We start from the raw sequence: 22,174 nt of genomic DNA on the forward strand, positions 1-22,174 counted from the left end.
ATATAGAATACTTTCTAGTTCGTTGCCACAGAGACTCAGACTAATTATGTTCAATTAACACTTACTCATCAATGTATAATTAATTCTCAATGTCAAGAAAATAACACGTAGATTTTGATTAACTAATTATTAACTAGAATTAACTACGAGAATTAAACACTTAATTGACACTTGAATTAACAATATTAAACACACATGAGATCATAACTTCATTACTACTTCCTTCAATAGTTATTTTATTACCCTTAGCATGTAACAGTGATGAAATTAATCGAACAACACGAAACTGATAAAAGCCAACTTTCGTTGTACTAATACCATTCTACCAAACATCCACAATTAAGATAGAAGTTGAATAGTCATCAATTATGTTGAGACCCTATATGTCTACAGAATTTGACAACATAACGATTTAAGCACAATTTATTCCTTTTGATTACACAGGGCAAGTAAAACGGTTAGAGTTACCCACTAATCTTGCATATACATACATGAACCTATGCTAGCATGACAAGTTCTAAATCTCAAGATCCACCGTCGCTTCATAAGAGATTAACACCCTATCTTATATATTCGCGACGCACATAAGACGAATAAGCACAACCAATACTAGATATCATACAATCATCACACACTAAGGTATTAAACAACTAAAGAATTCCATAGTATATCCGTTACGACCCCATGATCACGACTAGCCCATGATTGAACTCATCGTCACCATAGGTTCATAAGAAAACATGATAATAACACACGAGAATAATTAATAAAACTACTTATATTAAATCAGAGTACGTCACAAGAGTAAATAGGTTCAAAGCAAAGAAAACTAGCATCCACTGTTACAACGAATAAAAGAATCACAAGAAAATATGCATCCTCTTCGTTGCGATGTGCTAAAACGGTCTTCTTCCTTATCTCCTTACTCCTCGATTAATACCACGATTCAACACACATGAAACGTCTCTGAAAACTACTTATATAGAAGCCCTACAAAATTCAGCTATCTCAGAAGTTGAAAGTCTAGCCGAATATTTTTTTAAAAAAATACATATGCCACCAACAGGTACACAGAGTCATATTTTAAAATTTTTGTCAGTTAAAATTTTCTTTTATGACGAAATAATTATTATATTATTTATTTAAATCCCATTAAAAGGACTATAAGGTGATGAATGCTGGAGGCCTCATTCGCATGCGCATCGAGGAGAAAATGATTTGGTTTGTCTGATTTCTTTATTCATTTTTCAGAGCGCACTAGTGGCATTAATATCATTTAACGGAAATATGCCTTCTGCAAGATTTTTAAAATTTTAGCATGCATTTTACTATATATTAAAATTCACGTATACAGAATTAGGGGTGGCAATTTCGGATTTTGGGTCGGGTTCGTGTCGGGTTGGATGTACATGATTTTTTTTAAGTCTGACCCGACCCGACCCGACCCGAAACGGGTTTAAAAATTGTGACACGAACCCGACCTGGTAGGTACCCGAGTAACCCGAAATTGACCTGTTTGACCCGAAATAACCCAAAAATTAGAAAAAAATAATAAAATTAAAATTAAAAAAAATTAATTTACATCATTACAAAACTAAAATGTTATGCCAAATTAATATAAAAAATAGAAATATAATAGAACACAATATTACAAATGATTTATAAAATATAACCTACCATTTATATACATAATATCTATATATATATATATATATTTATTATTTAAATAAACAGGTCGGGTTCGGATATTTCGGGTCAACCCGAAAATGACCCGATTTTTTCGGGTAAATTTGTACCCAACCCGAACCCGACCCGTAAGTTAAAATCCTCAACCCTAATTCGTACTTTTACGGGTTGGATTCGTGTCGGGTTTCGGGTCGTGTCTGATTTTGCCACCCCTATACAGAATGCACCATTTCAAAACTTCGAACTTCGGTTACACAAATGTGCAAATAAGTCTTAAAATTAATATTAGTATCTCAATCTGGGCGCCCTAAACTAACAAGGCCCAACACAGCCACATTGGACCACACTACCATTTTTATCCGCGAATCTAGTCGGTATGAAAGAGTTTATATACACTAAACTGGGCCCCACATTCTTTGTGGTGAGTTTTGTCCATTATTATTGTGAATTCAAGCCCCACTGTTTAAACACTTCCAACCATCTCTCTCTCTCTCTAAAAGGTCCACTATTCTGGTCTCAATTTCCCCAACAAAACAAACATCTTCTTTCTCCCACCTTCATTTCACTAGACCTATACACACACAACAAATCAATGGCAGCCGTTTCCGCCAGTCCAGAGATCACCGAATCGCCGGGATCAATGGCGTCTCCATCGCCATCACCGGATCACTCTGCTGCAGATCTGTCTTCTCCTTCTCCTTCAAAACGCGAATTTCAGGTCTTTTATTGACATATATATCATCAATTTCAGTTTTTATCATCCAGTTTTGTATTGAAATTGATCATAAAGTCATAGGTTTATATAATTGTATATGTCTACTTGTTTGATTTTCAGTTCTTCCAACTTTTGCCTGTAGTTTTGTGTTTTATCTATCTCCGGAAAAGTGGACTGCAACTTCTGAATTTTGCGCTACTTAACTTGAATTGTGTGTATGTTTTAATATGTCTTTGCCAGGGAAAACTTAAGTGCAAATTGTGAATTTTTAACATTAAACTCGACATGTATATTTACCATTCCACAAAGTAAGTTCACAAAATTTTGCACAAAGTAAGTTTGTGGATTTCTAAATTTAACTACATTTTTTCAATTTGTAGTTTGTTAAAATAGTATATGTTTATGTTTGGTTTATTATTATTAGGTTCTTGCTGTAATCAGAATTAAAATCTATGCAATTTTTTTTTTTTTGCATTCTCAAATTAAATAGCAAGTAATTTAAATTACATGATTTAGAGTACTGCTGCTACAATTGTTTTTAATGAAAAATGTATCTTCACATTTTGAGAAGGATAGTTTGAGTATCCTTGCATTGTTAATTGCAACGAAAATTTACATAATAACTCGGTGAGATTCTTGATGCAGTCACAACCTTCTTTGAAGAGCGAAGAGTATAGGCAGTTGTTTCGACTTCCACCTGAGGAAGTAAGTGTCCTCGAAGCACTTAGCTACTTTTTTCTATGTCTTATATGTTACACATATAGGTTTTTTATAAGTTTTCTTAATACCTCTCTTTCTTTTAGGTCCTAATCCAGGATTTTAATTGCGCCTTGCAAGAGAGTTTCATTCTCCAGGTGTATACATTTTCCTTTTACTCTTTTAGTCTTTTTTAATTTCAAATTATCTTAGTATCTGTTGTAACATGATGTATATCATCTTCTCTGAATTATTGCGACCACTAGAAGCAGAATGAAACTGAGCAACACTATGTTTCTGATTTTTATTTATTTAAATTGCAGGGACATATGTACTTGTTTGTCCATTACATATGCTTTTATTCCAACCTATTTGGGTTTGAGACAAAGGTTTGGTATTAAACTTATGTATGTTTTTGTAATTTGGATATTATGTTGCCTGAATACTACTCATATCTTCAGAATTTGTATAGACAAGTTAGCTTTGCATGAAGTTTGTTATATATGTGAGTCATTTTACAACTAGAAAATGGTTAGTATCTATTGAGAGCTAAAATGAAAAGAATCTGGCTCCACTGTCTTTTACGTGTATCAAAGCAAATCAATGAGGACTATTACGAAATATCAAGTAATTAGAAATATACTTGCAATCTTCTTTTAAATGTGAATATTGAGAATAGCGTCATGTTAAATGTAATTACAATCCTAGATATTCTTATATGTATGATAGGGAATAAAGAAGTCCTGATTACGTAATTAATATTGCATTAATTATGCATGATTTGGGCCACAAGGCCCAATAAGAAGATATATGACATTCAGACAAAAAAGGTTAACACATTGATCAAGGCTGATGGACCAGATCAGGCCTGATGGAACAAAGAAGGCCCAAAACCCTGAATATTAATTAATTTCGTAATTAATTAGTAAGGGAGAAAAACAGCTATTAAGATAAGTCGTAGTGGGGATATAAATCCTTGTAAATTGGCCTCCAAGAAACCTCATGGGATAAGGAATCAGCTTCCTACTTCCTAGGACTCCAAAGTCCATTCTAATTCTGAGACGTGCCCACCAAGTCTCCTAACCCAAGTTCAATTCAAGGACTCCCAACACCTATATAAAGGTTCTCACCCCACAAATCAGAACTACGTTTTTTGACTTGATCCTTGGCAATCAGCAAGGTACGTAGGCATCTTTTTAAGGCAGATTGAGTCACGAAACACAAGAGCAGTCAAATCGAGCCTCGAAGCTCACGTTCCTTAGTAATAGATACAACAATTATTATACCTTAGTTTTTGATCCATAACATTTGACGCCGTCTGTGGGAAAGCACAACAACAACCATGGCGAGAACACGGAGAACAAGCAGCGTCCTTGAAGGAGGGACACCCGCGGGGACAACCCAAACGATTTCGTCAACCGTGGAGGTGCCTCCGCATTCAACCTATGCCGTCACCCAAGGAGGAGCCCAGGTAGGGGCAACTGAACCTCAACCTCAAGGGACGATTCCCCCGGCTCCTCAAGATACGAATCCCCAACTTCAACAACTACATACACCTGTGAATTCTCGACCCATTGGGTACGAGTATTCAACTGTTGTAACCATTAACCCCCTTATGGGATGCCCCTTTACCCCGAGGCTGGAGGAAGTGGACATGCTGGACAGAGTGAAGTACGGGGGCAAACACCCCCCTACATACAAGGTTTGGCTCCTATCCCGGAGGACCAGGAATTTTCTGGTCCTTATACTTAGAGAGATTCTGAATCTTCGGATGACGAAGTGGCCCCAAGAAGGAAACGTGCTGGCAAAGAACCGATGGCTGATGATAACCAACGCCCTAGGAGCACCCGAGGGGTGAATCCCCAAGAAGTGTAGGAGAGAATCAAGGCCCATGAGGCTGAGATTCAAAGGCTGAAGCGTGACTTGGAGGCGCACCAGGTTCCCAGGCCCTCATTACCACCTGGGGGAGAAATCCTCCCCCAATCATAGACCTGGATGGTCCAACACGAAGAAGGGCTGTAGTCCCAAGAGCTGATCCAAGCAATCTTCTTCCCCTTGGAGATCCTGATGATCCTACTCCACCATTCACTGAAGAGATAATGAATGGCCACATCTCAAGAAAGTTCAAGATGCCCACTATCAAAGCTTATGATGGCACGGAAGATCCCGCTAATCATGTCAGGACATTCTCCAATGCACTATTGTTGCAGCCCGTGAATGACGCTATTAAGTGTCAGAACTTTCCTCAAACCCTGTCGGGTATGGCTCAAAGATGGTATAGTCGTCTGCCCCCGAACTCTATCGGGTCTTTCAGAGAATTAAGTCAGGCTTTTATTAAGCAGTTCATCAGCGGGAGAGTACATGAGAAAAGTTCAGCATATGAGCATTGTGCAGGGAGCGAAGGAATCCTTTAGAGACTACCTGAATCGTTTCACGAAGGAAGCTTTAAAAGTCCCGGACCTTGATGACAAGGTAGCCATGATAGCACTGCAACAGAGAACTAGGGATGAGTTCTTCAAGATGTCCTTGGCCAAGCGTCCCCCTGAGAGCATGTTGCAGCTCCAAGATAGGGTCGGGAAGTACATCAAGGTGGAAGAGAGCATGAGGAAGACCGTAGTGAGCCCACTGGAGGCAAGAAGCGGAAAACTGATCTAGAGTATATAGCTAAGGACAAGTATCCTAGAACTGAGTAAAACCCTGATTCAACCCCTAAGAAGGGAGGACCTGGGCAAAAATTCGCTGAATACGCTAAGTTCAACGCTCCAAGAAGCCAGATCTTGATGGAAATCGAGAAAGACCAAGATATTCGTTGGCCTAAACCCTTGAAGACAGATCCAGCCAAGCTAGACAAGAGCAAATATTGTAGATTTCACAAAGATGTTGGTCATGACACCGATGAGTGTAGGCAACTGAAAGATGAAATAGAGTTCCTCATTCGGAAAGGAAGATTGAATAAGTACACTGGGGAAGGAAGAGATAGAAATAACAATGGAAGAAAGAACTTTGAAGATCGTAGGAGGGACCAAGACGATCAGGGGCGGAATCCCCAACCTAGGGGACCAGTCATAAATGCAATCTTTGGAGGACCACGACCCCGAGAACCTGCCATAAACACGATTTTTGGAGGACCGACTGCTGCTGGATTATCCAAGAACTCCAGGAAAGCATATGCCAGGGAGGTTATGCATATTGTTGTAGAAGCCCCGAAGAGGGCTAGGACAGGAATAACAATGGTTTTTGATGATTCTGACCTAGAGGGTGTGAAATTTCCTCATGACGACCCGTTGGTCATAACACCTATAATAGGAAACAGCCCGGTTAAGAGGGTCCTTGTGGATAATTGTGCTTTAGTGGATATCTTGCTCCATGACACATTTTTAAGGATGAGTTATAATGATTCTCAACTAACCCCGACCGATATGCCGATATATGGATTTGCGGAAGTGGAGTGCCCCGTGGAAGGGATAATCAAGTTGCCAACAACCATAGGACAGGAATCAAGGCAAGCAACACAAATGTTGGACTTTGTGGTGGTGAAGGCTAGTTCAACTTATAATGCTATCATGGGAAGAACAGGGATACATGCCTTCAGGGCAGTCCCTTCTTCCTACCATTCAGTTATGAAGTTTCCCACCCGGAATGGGATTGGAGAAGAAAGAGGAGATCAAAAAATGGCTAGAAGTTGCTATGTGGCCTCACTGCGGGCAGATGGAGTTGGGGGGCAGGTTCTGCCTATTGAAGATCTGGATATTCGAGAGAATGATGAGAAAAGAGGGAAGCCAACTGAAGAATTGGTTTCGATTTCTTTAGCTCCTGAGGATCCTGAGAAAGTGACTTTCGTTGGAGCCACACTAGAGGAGCCCCTTAGAGGGAAGTTGGTGAAATTTTTGCAAGAAAATAGTGATGTGTTTGCATGGTCAGCAGCTGATATGCCAGGCATAGACCCGGAATTGATTACTCACAAGCTAAACGTGGATCAGAATCGGAAGACAGTGAAGCAAAAGAAAAGAAGTTTTGCTCCAGAGAGGCAAGAGGCTATAAAACAGGAGATAGAGAAGCTCTTAGAGGCTGGTTTCATTGAGGAGATACAATTTCCAGAATGGTTAGCAAACCGTATGATGGTAAAGAAGGCAAATGAAAAATGGAGGATGTGTGTGGATTTTACGGATTTGAATGATGCATGCCCCGAGGATTGTTTTCCACTGCCAAGGATAGATACTTTGATAGATGCCACTGCTGTACATGAGATGCTGAGCTTCATGGATGGATTTAGTGGATACAATCAGATTAAGATGCATAAGGACGACATCCCTAAGGTATCATTCATCACTGACTTTGGTGTTTATTGTTATCTTGTTATGGCATTTGGTCTCAAGAATGCAGGAGCTACCTATCAAAGGTTGGTAAATAAAATTTTTAAGGATCTTATCGGTAAGACCATGGAAGTTTATGTTGATGACATGTTAGTCAAGAGTCTAGTGAAGACTGATCATATAGCCCATTTGAGGGAAGTTTTCGAGGTCCTGAGATACCATAAGATGATGTTAAATCCTGCAAAGTGTGCTTTTGGAGTGGGGTCTGGAAAGTTTTTGGGATTGATGGTCTCCAAGAGAGGAATTGAGGCCAATCCCGATAAAATAAAGGCAATCGTGGACATGAAACCACCAAAAACTGTCAAAGATGTTCAAAAGCTCACTGGAAGGGTTGCTGCGTTGGGACGATTCATCTTCAAGTCTGGGGACAAATGCTTGTCGTTTTTCAAGTCCTTAAAGAAGGTTAAGGATTTTGTATGGAGTGAGGAAAGCCAGAAGGCATTCGTGGAGTTAAAGAAATATATGGCTCAGGCCCCGTTGTTGGCCAAGCCAGCTTTGAATGAGGTTTTATACTTATACTTGGCCGTTTCAGAGAGTGCCTTGAGCGCTGTATTGGTTAAAGAGGAACTAAAAATCCAGAAACCCGTGTACTATGTCAGTAAAATTCTGCATGGAGCTGAGTCAAATTATTCAACTATTGAGAAGTTTGCTTTAACCTTGGTAATGGCTTCGAGAAAGCTGCGTCCTTACTTCCAGGCTCATAAAATTGAGGTGCTAACAAATCAACCCCTGAGAAATATCATTCACAATCCCAAGGCTAGTGGGAGGTTGACCAAGTGGGCAATAGAGCTGGGAGAATTCAACATCAAGTATAAACCACGAACGGCAATAAAAGCCCAGGCATTAGCTGACTTCGTGGTGGAATGTACCATATCCAACCCAAGAAGTCGGGGGGCAGGAAGATACCATACCTCAAGACAAGGAAGTTGACAAGGGGGACAAAGAACAAAATGATAAGGAGAAAGAATATTGGGTTCTCTATTTTGATGGAGCATCAAAAACAAATTCAAGTGGAGCAGGTTTGGTTTTACAAAGCCCTGATGGGTTCTTGATTGAGTATGCCATGAAGTTAGACTTCCCGACCACAAACAATGAGGCAGAATATGAAGCTCTGATAGCTGGCATCGGCCTAGCAGGGACACTGAGAGTCAAGAACTTGAAGGTCTGTGGAGACTGGAAGCTGGTTATATCCCAGTGGTTATATCCCAGGTGAAGGGAGAGTTTGAGGCAAGGTATGATACGATGGCTAAATATGTCCGCCTAGTAAGGGCTGTAATGACCCAATTCGATGAATGCCATGTTGAGCACATTCCAAGGGAGGAAAATGCTAAGGCAGATGCCTTGTCAAAGTTTGCTTCATCCGAGATAGAGGAAAGTTCAGGAAGTGTATACTTTCGCGTTCTGAAGACATGGAGCATTGACGTTAAGCTTGTAGCTCGTATAGGTCTGGGGACGTCATGGATAGATCCCATTAAAACTCACATTCAAACCGGTTGGTTGCCAAATGATGCTACTGAAGCACGGAAGTTGGCTGTTCGAGCACTAAGATACTCTTTGATAGATGGGATTTTGTATAAAAGGTCCTATGTGGTTCCTTACTTAAGGTGTCTCAGGCCCGCCCGATGAGGCACGCTTGGCTCTTGAAGAAGTACATGAAGGTATCTGTGGGCAACACTTGGGGGCAGAGCACCAGCTCATAAAATAACCCGTTTAGGCTTCTATTGGCCAGAAATGATGGCTGATGCCAAAGAGTATGTGAATAATTGTGACCACTGTCAGAAGCATGCACCTGTCGTTAGACAACCCCCGAGATGCTGACCTCCATCAACTCACCAATCCCCTTTGCTATGTGGGGAATGGATATACTTGGACCTTTCCCTATGGCCACGGTACAAAGGAAGTTCCTTATTGTAGCCATTGATTATTTTACTAAGTGGATTGAAGCCAAACCTTTGGCCAAAATCACAACTAAGCAGGTTGCACCATTCCTGTGGGAAAACATCATGTGCCGTTATGGAATTCCCCGTATCCTGGTTACCGATAATGGAACACAGTTCAACAATGAGGAATTCAAGAAGTATTGTGAGGAGAATGAAATTGAATTACGATTCACCTCTGTGGCTCACCCTCAAGCCAATGGGCAAGCGGAAGTGGCGAATCGAATAATCCTGGATGGACTTAAGAAGAGGATCGAGAAGTCGAGTAGCTGGGTGGATGAAATACTCCCAATACTATGGGCCTATAGGACTACCTGTAGAGTCACGACTGGAGCAATTCTCTTCATGTTGGCATATGGGGCAGAAGCGGTTGTTCCTGTAGAGATATCACATTCCTCCCCCAGGATTCAAGCTTTCAATGCTAAGGAAAATGAGGAAGGGCAAAGGTTAGCCCTGGATCTAATCGACGAAGTACGAGATAAGGCACATGCGAAGATAGTGGAATATTAGAAAAAGACTTCATTCTACTACAACATAAGGGTTAAGGAAAGGTTCTTTAAACAGGGTGACTTAGTCCTTCCTAGGTAGAAGCTTCTGGTGTAGGGCAGAAAGGGAAACTTGCCCCAAATTGGGAATGACCATACAAGGTCAAAAGTGTTCAGGGTAGAGGAACCTACAAGCTTGAGACTATGAATGGTTTTGAAGTCCCGAGAACTTGGCACACGCAAAACCTGAAGATTTACTATATGTAAGGCGGTTGAGCACGATCCTCACTTGTCAAGATGACAAGTAGGTTGAAAAGCACCTTGAAGCTTTGCTTGCTTAGGATTTACATGTTTTAGTTTTATTTTGAGGTTTATTAAGACCTGTGTAAGGGATGAATCCCAATAGTTTGTGAAATTCAGAAAGTTTCCAAAATATGTTTGAATTCCAGTAACAAGACAAGTAAACCAAGTGCATAAGATGAAAGCATAAAGTTCAATAAATAAAATTGGTTCGAATAAATAATACAAAGTCTGATAAACAAAGTCTCAAAGACAAGATAAAATAAATAAGCCGCGCAGGGCTGAAAAAGCTCTAAGGAGCAGAGTTGCCCACGGCATCCATATCATCATCTCCTCCGCTCTCGCTGGAAGTCTCTGTCGTCTCGAAGGAGGAAGAGTTATCATCCGCAGCAGGTCTGGAAGACGACTCGGGAGGGGGAAGAAGCGGGTCCTGAGGGATACGATCCGAGACAACTACTCGGGTACGAAACCTCTGCAGCGAAGCCTCGTCATCAGGGCAGACATAGTCCGCCGGGTTAATATCAGGACAGGCCTCGTTCACGGTCCCAAGGGCCGTGTCCCAACCAGTCCTAAAAAACCCAGGGAAGACTGAGTTGTCCCTCACCGTCATGGACTGGGTAAACTCCTCTGAGTCCAGATAGTTATCAATCGCCTTGTCTTTCTCGGCCCGTAGCACCACCAGCTCGGCGTTAGACTCCCCGAGCTCCTCCTCCTTACGCTTCAGCTTCCGCCCCAAAGCGGCATACTTCTTCTGCTGCTTCCTGAGAGCATTATCAGCTTTGTCAGAAGCCCTCTTCCATGATTCAGCTTGCCTCACAGCGCCTTGGAAGTAGGCGTTAGACTGAAACAAAACAATAAACAAAAGTGTAAGGCAAGTGAATGCTACAAGTAAGAAAGAAAATTTTTAAGAAATAATCATACCGAGGCTAAGGACTGGGCTCCCATGAGCTTTATCCTTTCCAAGTTAGGAGTGGCCACCACATCGGTGAAGTCTTTGGGAGTTTCGCCATGGTAAGACCAATCCCAAGCGTGCTTCGTGGATCCAACCACGGTATCCCCTCGGCGGAATCCCCAGAGAGGCTGAAAGGCGCCCATAGCAGCAGAGACAGGAGCAACAGTAGTGATAGGGGCACTATGGCCCTCAGCTCCCTGAGCTGGAACCTCCACCATGGGCTCCTTGTGCTTCCGTAGGAAGCTAGGCTCCGTAGCCTTTCCTAGAGTATCAAGGCCCGCAAGACGAGCCTTCTTCATCCTGACAGTCTCCTCAACGAGAGGCACATTATCCTCGTTGATCTCCTTAGCAGCTGCAAAACAAGAGAAAAAACAAAATAAGTGGTGTCAATAATGCATGAAACAAAATAGAAATGAGAAGGGAAGAAAAATACCCTGTTGAGAAACAGGGATAGCCCCACGTGGATGAGGGAGAACTCCTCTAAAAGAGTCCAGCCGATAGTGACACCGTCATCCCGATTAAGCTCCGCATAAATGATAGTTTCCTCGGGGGTTAAGTGAATGAATTTGAGGCTACCATCACTAACCTTCCCGAAAGAAGATCTGAAGAGGGTGCCCCAGTCACCATTCTCCCACCTTAACCCGACAAAACTATTCCTCCAATTTTGGTTATTGTCGGGAATGGAGGCGCTGTTAAAAATATGCTTACATTTGGGCCTTTGTTTAACATAGACCCTACCACAATTACCAGAAGAACTGTTGTAACATTGAAAAACCTTCCTAAAAACAGCTACAGATAAGGGAAAACCTCCCCTAAGACAACAAACCATAAAACATAAAATGTTTCTTCAAGCGTTTGGAGGAAGCTGACATGGGTTTATTTGTAAATCAGCTAGAAGGTGAGGAATGAAGGGATGAAAAGGAAACCTAAGCCCAGCATCAAGGGCATCTGTGTAAACAAAAAGAGTATCGGATTTCCAGTGGCAAGTACGGTCGCCACCAGAAATTGGAACTAGCCTAAGGGGAGGACGAACGTTATAACGTGCATTTAACTTATCAAAATCTATATTGTGCCAAGTGTTGCAATGATTAAAAGAGTCAAGATGTGCAGTGGAGGGATATTCGTCCCCCCTAGTGTTGATCATATCTATCAAAGACATGTAAGAAGAGCGGATCTCGACATCCTTACCTCGTTTTGATGCCGAGACAATTTTGGCCGCTCTCTCAGCACCTTTGTCTGCCATTGATAGAGAATGAAGAAACCTGGAAACCTTGGAAGGAAGGGAGGCCGGAAAAATCTAAGAAGAGGAGTGTTGAGTGGGAGGATAGAAGAGATTGAGTGAAGAATGAAATGAGAAGTGTGAGGAACTCATATAGGCGCAAAAAAGGGCTGGTTGGGCCTAGAAAAGCCCATATGGGCCCAAGAAGAGAATGTTCTGGAAGGATCCAGAAATAAAATTTGAATTAAAGAGATATTTTTGGAGATTTCTGGAAGAATCCAGAGAGAACCTAGGAGTTCTAGAAAATCAAGAATTTGGGCCAGGCCCAAATCATGGCCCAAGTGCAGGTTGAAGAAAGAATCTAGCCCAGGTCTTTGGGCCCAAGTGATATATATATATATGTTTAAAGGAATAAAAATGTATAAGTAGAATAAAAAGGCCCAAAAGATGGGCCCAAAGAAGCTCGAAATCAAGGAAAGCCCAGACTGGAATAATGGGCCCAAGTTAAGGCCCAAAATATAAGCCCAATAAAGGCCCAATCCAAGTTAGATTAGGAAAAGCCCAATAAAGACTATAGGTCAGGATTGAGATCGAATTTGAGGTCGTGAATCCTGTTCGAATTCTTTCGAACAGGCGCCTGAAAAATGGGCATTAAAAAGACCAGGATGGAGGTCGAATTTGAAGTCGTGGATCCAGTTCGAATTCTTTCGAGCAAAAGCCAAAAAAGCACCCATTAAAAAAACCAGGATTCAGGTCGAAATCCAGGTCTTGGATCAAGCTCGAAATTTTTCGAACAGGAGTCAAAAAAGGGCCATAAATTCGACCAAGATCTAGGTCGTGAGTTCGACTAGGATTCAGGTCGAAACCCTGGTCGTGATTCCTAGTCGAAACATCACGAACATGAGTTAAAAAAGGACCAAAAATTCGACCAAGATCCAGGTCGTGGGTTCGACTAGGATTCAGGTCGAAACCATGGTCGTGATTCCTAGTCGAAACATCACGAACAGGAATCAAATAAGGATCGAAATTTCGACCAAAATCCAGGTTGAAGGTTCGACTAGGATCCTGGTCGAAGTTCAGGTCGTGGAACCTAGTCGAAATTCTTCGACCAGGATTAAAAAGCTGGCCCAGAATTCGACTAGGATCCAGGTCGAATTTTCGACTAGAATCCTGGTCGAAAAAGGGCTGAAAATTGGAAAAGGTTTCTGAGAAATTGCAGAAAATTCGGAAAGTTCCAGAAATTCGGAAAAGTCCCGGAAGTTAAGGGAAAATTCCTGAAAAATACCAGAAAATTCCTAAAAGGAGGGAAAAAAGTAAGAAAATAATGGGGAAGTTTTTAAAAACAACCCTGAAGCCGTGTACAAGGCAAGTCATTGTAAATGTGTAGGTTGCTCCACACTTTACGCAAAACGATACTCTGTAAGGGAATGAATGAACTTAACTTCTGCGAAACCTAGTCACTGTTTCCCAAAAGTTGGGGGGAAAATGATAGGGAATAAATAAGTTCTGATTACGTAATTAATATTGCACTAATTACGCATGATTTGGGCCTGTGGCCCCAATAAGAAGATGTATGACATTCAGACCAAAAAGGTTAACACATTGATCAGGCCTGATGGACCAGATCAGGCCTGATGGAACTAAGAAGGCCCAAAACCCTGAATATTAATTAATTTCGTAATTAATTAATAAGGGAGAAAAACAGCTATTAAGATAAGTCCTAGTGGGGATATAAATCCTTGTAGATTGGCCTCCAAGGAACCTCATGGATAAGGAATGGATAAGGAATGAGCTTCCTACTTCCTAGGACTCCAAATTCCATTCTAATTCTGAGACTTGCCCACCAAGTCTCCTAACCCAAGTCCAATTCAAGGACTCCCAATACCTATATAAGGGGTCTCACCCCACAAATCAGAACTACGTTTTTTGACTTGATTCTTGACAATCAGCAAGATACGTAGGCATCTTGTTAAGGCAGATTGAGTAACGAAACACAAGAGCAGTCAAATCGAGCCTCGAAGCTCACGTTCCTTAGTAATAGATATAGCAATTGTTATACTTTAGGTTTTGATCCATAACAATGTATTAAAGGATTCTCAATCCGTTAATTATTATATTTCCCCTTGGTTAAAAGTAAGGAAAACCATGAATATTTTTTCCTTATATTATCTTATATTCTCAATCCGTTAATTATTATATTTCCCCTTGGTTAAAAGTAAGGAAAACCATGAATATTTTTTCCTTATATTATCTGAGGATTTAAAAAAATGTCCTGATGGTAAGACTAATGAATAATTATAGATAATAATCGCATATCAAAGATGGCTTCATGTAACAAATATGTGATGCTACTAGACCCTTCACCTTTAAAGTTAAGTATTTGTCTGTGTAGAAATAATATTTTATTTCCCATTTCTATGTTTATCGCTGTAGTTATATAAGAGAATGTGCATTAAAACTAAACCAGTCTCAAAGACTTAATGGTTGCATGCCTTGACGAGTAATTTTCTAGTTTTTCAATGTTTTTGTGTTCTAGGTTTTTGAATGTGTAGAAGAGTAAAATAAGCAAGGATATAGAGAAGATAAGCTAGATTAGCTAGAGAATAAGCAAGAGACCAATAGTTTTAGAGAGATAAGAGAGAGAGAGAGAGAGAGAGAGAGAGAGAGAGAGAGAGAGAATTCAGTTATAGAGAGAAAGTTAACATAATCTGAACATAAAACTGGTCAGTCTATTTATAGACTCTCATCCTCCAAGTACTTAAAGTAAAAGTACTAAAATGCCCTTACTAGTAATACTACACAATACTATTAGTCTATTAACACAATACCACTAAACACACTCCATATTAACTACCAGGCTACTGTCCTGACAAAGGTGTACTATTTGCACTATTTTTTTTGCCTATTTATGGTTATGTTGTAATTTTCTGGAGATGGAGGCTTTTATGTGTCTATAGTACTATAGAAGTTACTTAAAATGGATTTCCTGTTAACATAAGTTACTTTAAGGCCATGTTAATCGGTAGGAGGGTTGAGAACATGTTTTTTTTCTATCACGTGTATGGTTTCTGGTCATGTATGCTTGTCTTCTGGTCTTCCATATAGAATTAGCTGCTACTTCTTTATTGGGGTTGGGATACACAACTGTCATACCCCAGGCCACCCTGTTTAGGAACCTATTGATGCATGAAGTTAGGAGTATTTTTTTGCTATTTATTTACAAATTTCTCATGTGCTTTTATTAAAATATATGTAATTTATTTTCTCGCAGTTAGTTACCTTAACAAGATTACCAGTTTTAAAAACTTATTCCATTGTTTCAAATGAGGCCTTTATCAGTAGATTCACCTTCATGGTTTATTATGTTTTCCAATCACAGATTATTACATTACATGTATTTTTTACTCTCTATATTTAGAAAATAATCCCGTTTCAAGATATTTCATCTGTACGAAGAGCCAAGACTGCAGGACTTTTCCCAACTGCCATAGAAATTACAGCTTCAGGAAAGAAGGTATCGACTTGTTTCTTTATTCCTTTAGTCCCAAAAGTTTTTTGTGTGAAGATCTTGGAAAAGAATGATCGAGTTAATTAATTTGGTACGAACATATATTTCGGTATTTATAATTACAATATGCTTGCAGTTCTTCTTTTCATCTTTTCTGTCTCGTGATGAAGCTCTTAAACTCATTGAAGATGGCTGGTCGGAACATGGTAATGGAGCTAAATCGGTCAAGGATCAGCAGGTGGACCATTCTTTCTGCGATCAGGATATTTAATCTCATTTAGTATATTAGAAATGCATGGGTAATTTATATCACTGACTGCTGTTAATGTTAATGAGAAGAATCATTTGGGCCCTAACAAATATTTATTTCATGAGCTTGAGCAACACACTTAATTTATCTGCCACTCGTTCCTCCCACTTTCTCTCTCTATTTTTATTTCTGCCAACCTCCTATTATAATCTCTTGCACACCTGACACCCTCCTTCATGCTTAATACTTTATATGCATAAAAGAAGTACCGATTTTCTGTTATTCAAGGTGTACAACAGTTGTTTTAACGGGAACTTGTATTAAAGAAATGAACTGACCAGATATTTAGTGAAGAAGTGTGTTTGATAGGTCTTGCATTGCTCTAAAGTTTATTTAGCTACTCTCAGAACTGAGCATGAATTTGAAAATGCATTCTTGAACTTTTAGCTGATAATATTTGTTCTCACTCGGTAATTTAAGTTGACACATTTGCTTTGAAATAGTGTTATCCTTTGCCTGTATACGGACTTCTTTCACAGTGGTTGTCAGAGTTGCTTTATAATGTTTAAAAAGAAATATTGGTAGTTCCTTTATTGTTTGCGTCATCGTAATCCGTTGAAAAATCCATGCATTAGTTCTTTATGGGAAGTAGGTGTTTATCACAAACTAAGGCATCATCGAGTTCTAAGCTTGCCACAGGCCTAGTATGTTTAATTTAGGCGACACCGGGAAATAAGACATATAGATAGACTTGCTCATTATACACATATTGTGTGACTAAAGTGGCATTGGTAAGCTAAAGTATGTGCAATTGATTGATCTTCTTTTGAACAGGATGTGAGTCCTGTGTTTAGTACCCCAGAGAACGGAAGTTTTGGGGGTGAACAGTCAAGAAGTTCCAATGAGGCAGTGGATGAGTTGGTGTCCACTGAAAGGTATGCTCAGCAAGCAGTGAAGTTTATTAAATAAAGCAAGTACACTAACATTTGTTCAGCCTGGATATTAAGAATAAGTGTTGCTTTACTACTCATATCTGGACCAGGAATAATGATGTGGCAGAGGATTATGATACTCCCCCTGGTACCGAAGCTGAATCTGTATCAACATCTTCTAGGTTGCAAATTAATTTAGACAAGGATGCAGAAGATATTGCAGATACTAGCTCTTCACTTGAGTCTATGGTGTGGGAGCCTGAGGATTCTGATGCACCTAAGGGTTAGTCAGATTTCTTTCTAAGTTATAAAGTCTTACATATCTGAATGTAGTTTTTGTTTTGAAACAAGACCATTTAATAATCATACGAATTTGCATGCTGCTCTGGATTCCATTCAAATGAAATACTAGTTTGGCTTTCCTAAGTCAATCACTTTTTTATCAATTCAAGATTGATAAGAGTTCATATTAATATCTTTCAAACAGTTCTCACATATTTTGATTTTGTGAGAGTCCATTTTTATACAGTACAGTATTGTTTAAAAACGATCTATGGTACACCGACTTTTTACATGATAAATCATATTAGTGCGTATAGCCCATATAGATTAGATTCTTGGGAAGTGATATGCATAGTAGAAAAACATGTGCACTGCAGAAGAAAAAAAATTTCTTTCAAGGAATTTCCTTATTCTAATGTTAAAATTTCATTTCAACACACTACTGTCATTTACAGTAACTGGTTACTTTATATAACGTTCTTCTAGTTGTGTTGTAGCTTTATAGGAATTTTGTTATGAATCATAGAGACATGTCTTTGTGCTAGGGAAATGGGTTGTTTGTTTCTGTTTATCATTTTCCTTCACTTGAACAAAATTATAATGCTTCAGTGTAATTTAGTAAGTATCATATTATTTTTATTTTTTTTTTATATATTTTGACATCTACTGGACTCATTCTCTGTATCTCTTTCAAACTGGCGCTGTCTGAAATGCAGTCCCAGAATGTTATACATTGGTTGCTGAAGGAAAGTTTCCGGTAATAGGTTTGGTCTTGTCAGTTTTTACAATGCAAAACTGCTTTTATTTTTAACAAAATAAGGCGGAAAATATTTTTATACAATTGTAATTCTTGCTGCAGCTAGAGGTGGATGAATTCTTCAATCTCTTTTTGTCAGACAATGCCCTAGATTTTCTCGAATCGTATCACAGAAAGTGTGGCGACAAAGGTAACGTTGATGTGATGTTCATGGAAAGTATACAGCTGTATATGGTCTATCTGTAGCTAATTAAAAATCAATAAGAGTGTTGGCTTTTTGTGTTAGTAGCCTTAAATGGGTTATTACTTTATGGAATTATATATTTTAACTTCCTTTTGTTTTTAGAATTGAGGTGCAGTCCATGGCGTCCTCATGAAAAATATGGGCATGCTCGTGATGTCTCATTTAAACATCCTATTAAAATATATTTAGGTATGTCTGAGTGGATAACCATTGCGGCATCGCCTCTAAATGGTCAAATTATCCAGGTTTTTTTTTTGGCTCTATCTGGTTTTTATGTTTTTCAGTTTGCTAGGTGCAAGATACGGTAGCCCCAGGAAGATCCAGAAACTTAGAATTTACAGAAACAGGTAGAAAAAAGTATCTTCCAGTATAAGTAGCATACGTGCATACAATTGCAATTCCTTTAAGTTTGGTGAAAGCTATGTAAAATATAAGTATAAATGTTTTAGTAGCAGAGTTGGTCAGTTAGTTGATTTTCGTTAAACATACTCGCTTTTTCCCTGAAAGATATGTGCAATAGACTGTCTCTCTATTAATGTGGCTGTTGCCTCTCCTGTCTGAATTGCTTTTCATTTCATCTAAATACATGTGTTTTACAACTTATTTAGCATATTACAGTCACCTTTGGTTCGACTTTATCTGCATTCTGCACTAGGTTTCGAGTTTCAGAAAATTATACTTGTATTTGACAACTTAATGATTGCTTAATAAATTAGTTTTTAGACCAGGTAGTACTTAGTAAATAATTTTTAATGTACAACTTAGATAAAATTTACTGGACATATTTAAATTTGAAGTAAAAACATTCAAATTGACATTCTTAGTTTAAAATGGGTAATGTTTTTTATATTTTATTTTAGCACGTTCATCATTTTTAGGCAGCGGCATTGCTATTTTTTCCTTATTTCGTTTTTTCTTATATTTGTGCCAGTCATTTAATTGTCGAGACAACACAAGAGATCAGTGATGTACCTTATGGAGATTATTTTTGTGTGGAGGTATGAATTTATTGCAGAGATATGTAGGATACTTATTTTGATACTATGTTCTTTAAGATTTCTTTCTATTTTTTTATGTATTCCACATGTATTGGTGGACCGAGTAAGAAGCATGTCTGAACTTAAGTTTTATAACATTAGTATCATATCTAATTGGAAAATATCATTATCTCCATAAAAAGTGGGCACATTGTTGGCCATGTAACAAAGACCTGGAAATAGTGAAGTTGCAATAATTTCTTCTTAGCCATTACTTTAAATGATTTTATAGCTATAAGCTGGAAATATATGTTTTAGGAATTTTTTTTGAAGCATTTTGAAGCATGAGTAGCACGCATTTAATGATTTATGTTCTGAACTTCTAATGAATTAAGTCCAAGATATGATTGTGAGATTTGGATGGTGGAACCTGGCATATAAAAAAGAGGGAGAGAAGGCATTTGGGGGGGGGGGTAGGTAACACATAACAAATTGTTGTCAAATCGCTTCTGGATACTTTTTCTTAATCTTTGCAAGCAGTCTTTTCGAGTTTGGACCTAAAAAGTTTTTAGCTATCGTCTTTTTTCACCTATCTTCTGCAGGAGTTTTGGGATGTGGAGAGAAATGGCGATGGCTCCAGAGTAAGGATATATATAAATGTGGCTTTTTCCAAAAACACAATGTGGAAAGGTAGGTTTTTCATTTTCATACCTTCTCAAGTTGATTTCCCGATACATGAATACTAGTATAGTAGTGATATAGCTAATGATCTTATTTAGCAAGCTGTAAAGCTATTACTAATATTTACTATTTATAATTTCTCTTTTGCATTTTGATGTACTTATTTATTGTCATGATGGTTTTGAGGTGCAGGAAAAATAGTACAATCTACTATAGACGAGTGTCGAGATGCATATGCTACTTGGATAGCTCATGTATTCTTTCATCTCATTTCTGTCTGATTCCTGTTTTTATAAATTTCCATTTGCCTGTCTTTACAATTGTTTTTTATGAAAACTGTTTTCAGGCACATGATTTATTAAAGCAAATGAACGTCGAAAAAGAAGGTTAACATAATTCCATTTTGCTAACTTTTTGATAATTAGCATTATTGTGAATCAATGAAGTGTCTAGTATGTATCAACTTTCCTTAACTTTTCGTTTAACCTTTCAACTCATCAGGACGTAATGCTGCTAGTTCGATTGCTGATGGTCAAGTTCATATAGAAAGTCAAGAAGATATTTTGGAGAATTCAGGTGTGACGCATGTACAGAGTGACTTGAGGATGTCAGATTCTTGTGCATTTAATCAAGATAGCATTCCACTACAAGGGAATTTCCGTCATGGGGATTCAGCTGTATCTTTACTCCAAGGTTCAGTAATGAAACTTGGTTCATTATTTAAATCTCACAGCCAATTCCCGTCAGTTGTAGTTATCATCGTCGCTGCAATCTTTCTCCTAATGCAGGTATGTAATTTCTGTTCCCAGTCATCTCTATGTTTTGTTCCAGATCTATTTTGTAAAGTGTTGCAGTTTACATGATGATAATAGATCGCTATTAGTTTGACGGGATATTCACTAATGTACACTCATTCAAACTTAAAAGTGATTTGGCAAAGATTTGCTTAGATATTTTTGCAATTATCTTTATAAGAAGTTTCCCTATGTAGCTTGTAGTACAGATGAATAGGTCTGTTCTTTTCTAAATCAATTATTACTAAACATTAATTTCAGTTTTCAAGAGGTTTAAATATCTGATCGGAAGAGCATCAAAACCTGGGTGACTAAGGCTTCTGTTTTAGAGCAGTCATCTGTGACTGCTAATTCCTCTTTTGTGTTTAAGTTATGTGCTTGTTATCTGAGAAAATATTCTGAAAGGTGAAACAAAGAGGCAGGATTCTTGTGTTGTGTATAACATGCTAATACTGGGACTCTGTTATGTTTTATAAGACATCAGAGCTCTTTCAATTATGTTTATCTCAGCATATTTCTATTATATGTAATTTTTTTGATCACATCCTTTCTCCTGTGTGCAACAATTTATTTCACATCTTTTATCTATTATATTGCAGATAAGTATAATAGTCTTGTTAGCTAGGCCACAACAGATCCATGTGATTCCTCAAGCAAACTACTTGAGTAGCATGAATGTTAGACCGGATGAAGGGGCAGAAACAATGCTGTTGCTTGATAAGCAAATAAGCCACCTTAAGGAGGAGATGCGTATGGTTGAAACACTTCTGGAAAAAATGCAGTTACAGCATGCACTATTAAAAGCTCAGTTGCAAGATGTATCTGTACTTCGTGATCGTATGACTCAATAAACCCTTTGTATACTAAAATCGCTGAATCGTCATGTAAATTTACAATTTCGTTCACTAATTTATAACATATTATTGTTTATTAACTTTTGAGTGTAAATTCCGAAGAATCTGTAAAGAAGTTTTGGCCAACTGGCTGGGTGAAATAGATTACAAAAGAATGTAAAAGATTTTATACATGCTGAAACTTCTTTTCCCTTTTTATTGGAATCTGGAAAAATATTTATTCTAAACTTGAAATTGAGGTTTACAGTCTTTCAAACCTTTACCAACCTTTCATTAATGTAATGCTTGACTATTTTCAGTTCAGAAAAACTTGTAATGATTACATGGAAATAATACGAAATCCAAAGGGGGTGAATAAGGAATGAGTTACTGACCTTGATGCCACCAACCTTGATGTGTAGCCTACTCCATCTATGCTATCAATCGGTGGAAGTTTTGCAAGTCATAATCCATCAGAGGGGGAGATTGATGCCACAACTAATGTTGAACAATTTATAAAGAATATTTATGGTTTTTGACATGTAATAACTTC

At 38.6% G+C, this 22,174-nt stretch overlaps 1 protein-coding gene across 1 annotated transcript; it reads left to right on the forward strand.

Moving 5' to 3' along the window:
• Window positions 1-2,139: 2,139 nt before the first annotated feature.
• On the forward strand, window positions 2,140-21,722 carry LOC141664049 (protein VASCULAR ASSOCIATED DEATH 1, chloroplastic). The gene is made up of 18 exons (XM_074469913.1): window positions 2,140-2,404; window positions 3,047-3,106; window positions 3,205-3,255; window positions 3,421-3,486; window positions 15,782-15,877; window positions 16,008-16,109; window positions 16,956-17,056; window positions 17,164-17,336; window positions 18,052-18,092; window positions 18,195-18,282; window positions 18,439-18,525; window positions 18,629-18,683; window positions 19,268-19,334; window positions 19,916-20,003; window positions 20,187-20,248; window positions 20,341-20,380; window positions 20,496-20,782; window positions 21,388-21,722. Exons 1-18 carry the CDS (start codon window positions 2,279-2,281, stop codon window positions 21,637-21,639), a joined length of 1,842 nt encoding a protein of 613 aa, XP_074326014.1. The 5' UTR covers window positions 2,140-2,278; the 3' UTR covers window positions 21,640-21,722.
• Window positions 21,723-22,174: the final 452 nt, after the last annotated feature.

The sequence above is a fragment of the Apium graveolens genome, chromosome 1 (genome assembly GCF_009905375.1).
Source record: "Apium graveolens cultivar Ventura chromosome 1, ASM990537v1, whole genome shotgun sequence".
Classification (NCBI taxonomy): Eukaryota; Viridiplantae; Streptophyta; class Magnoliopsida; order Apiales; family Apiaceae; genus Apium; species Apium graveolens.

Excerpts from the sequence above, each read along its gene's own strand:
- LOC141664049 (XM_074469913.1), top strand. The coding sequence starts at position 2,279 with ATGGCAGCCGTTTCCGCCAGTCCAGAGATCACCGAATCGCCGGGATCA. Across the intron at positions 2,405-3,046 it reads CTTCAAAACGCGAATTTCAG|TCACAACCTTCTTTGAAGAG; the intron begins GTCTTTTATTGA and ends TTCTTGATGCAG. Across the intron at positions 19,335-19,915 it reads GAGATTATTTTTGTGTGGAG|GAGTTTTGGGATGTGGAGAG; the intron begins GTATGAATTTAT and ends TATCTTCTGCAG.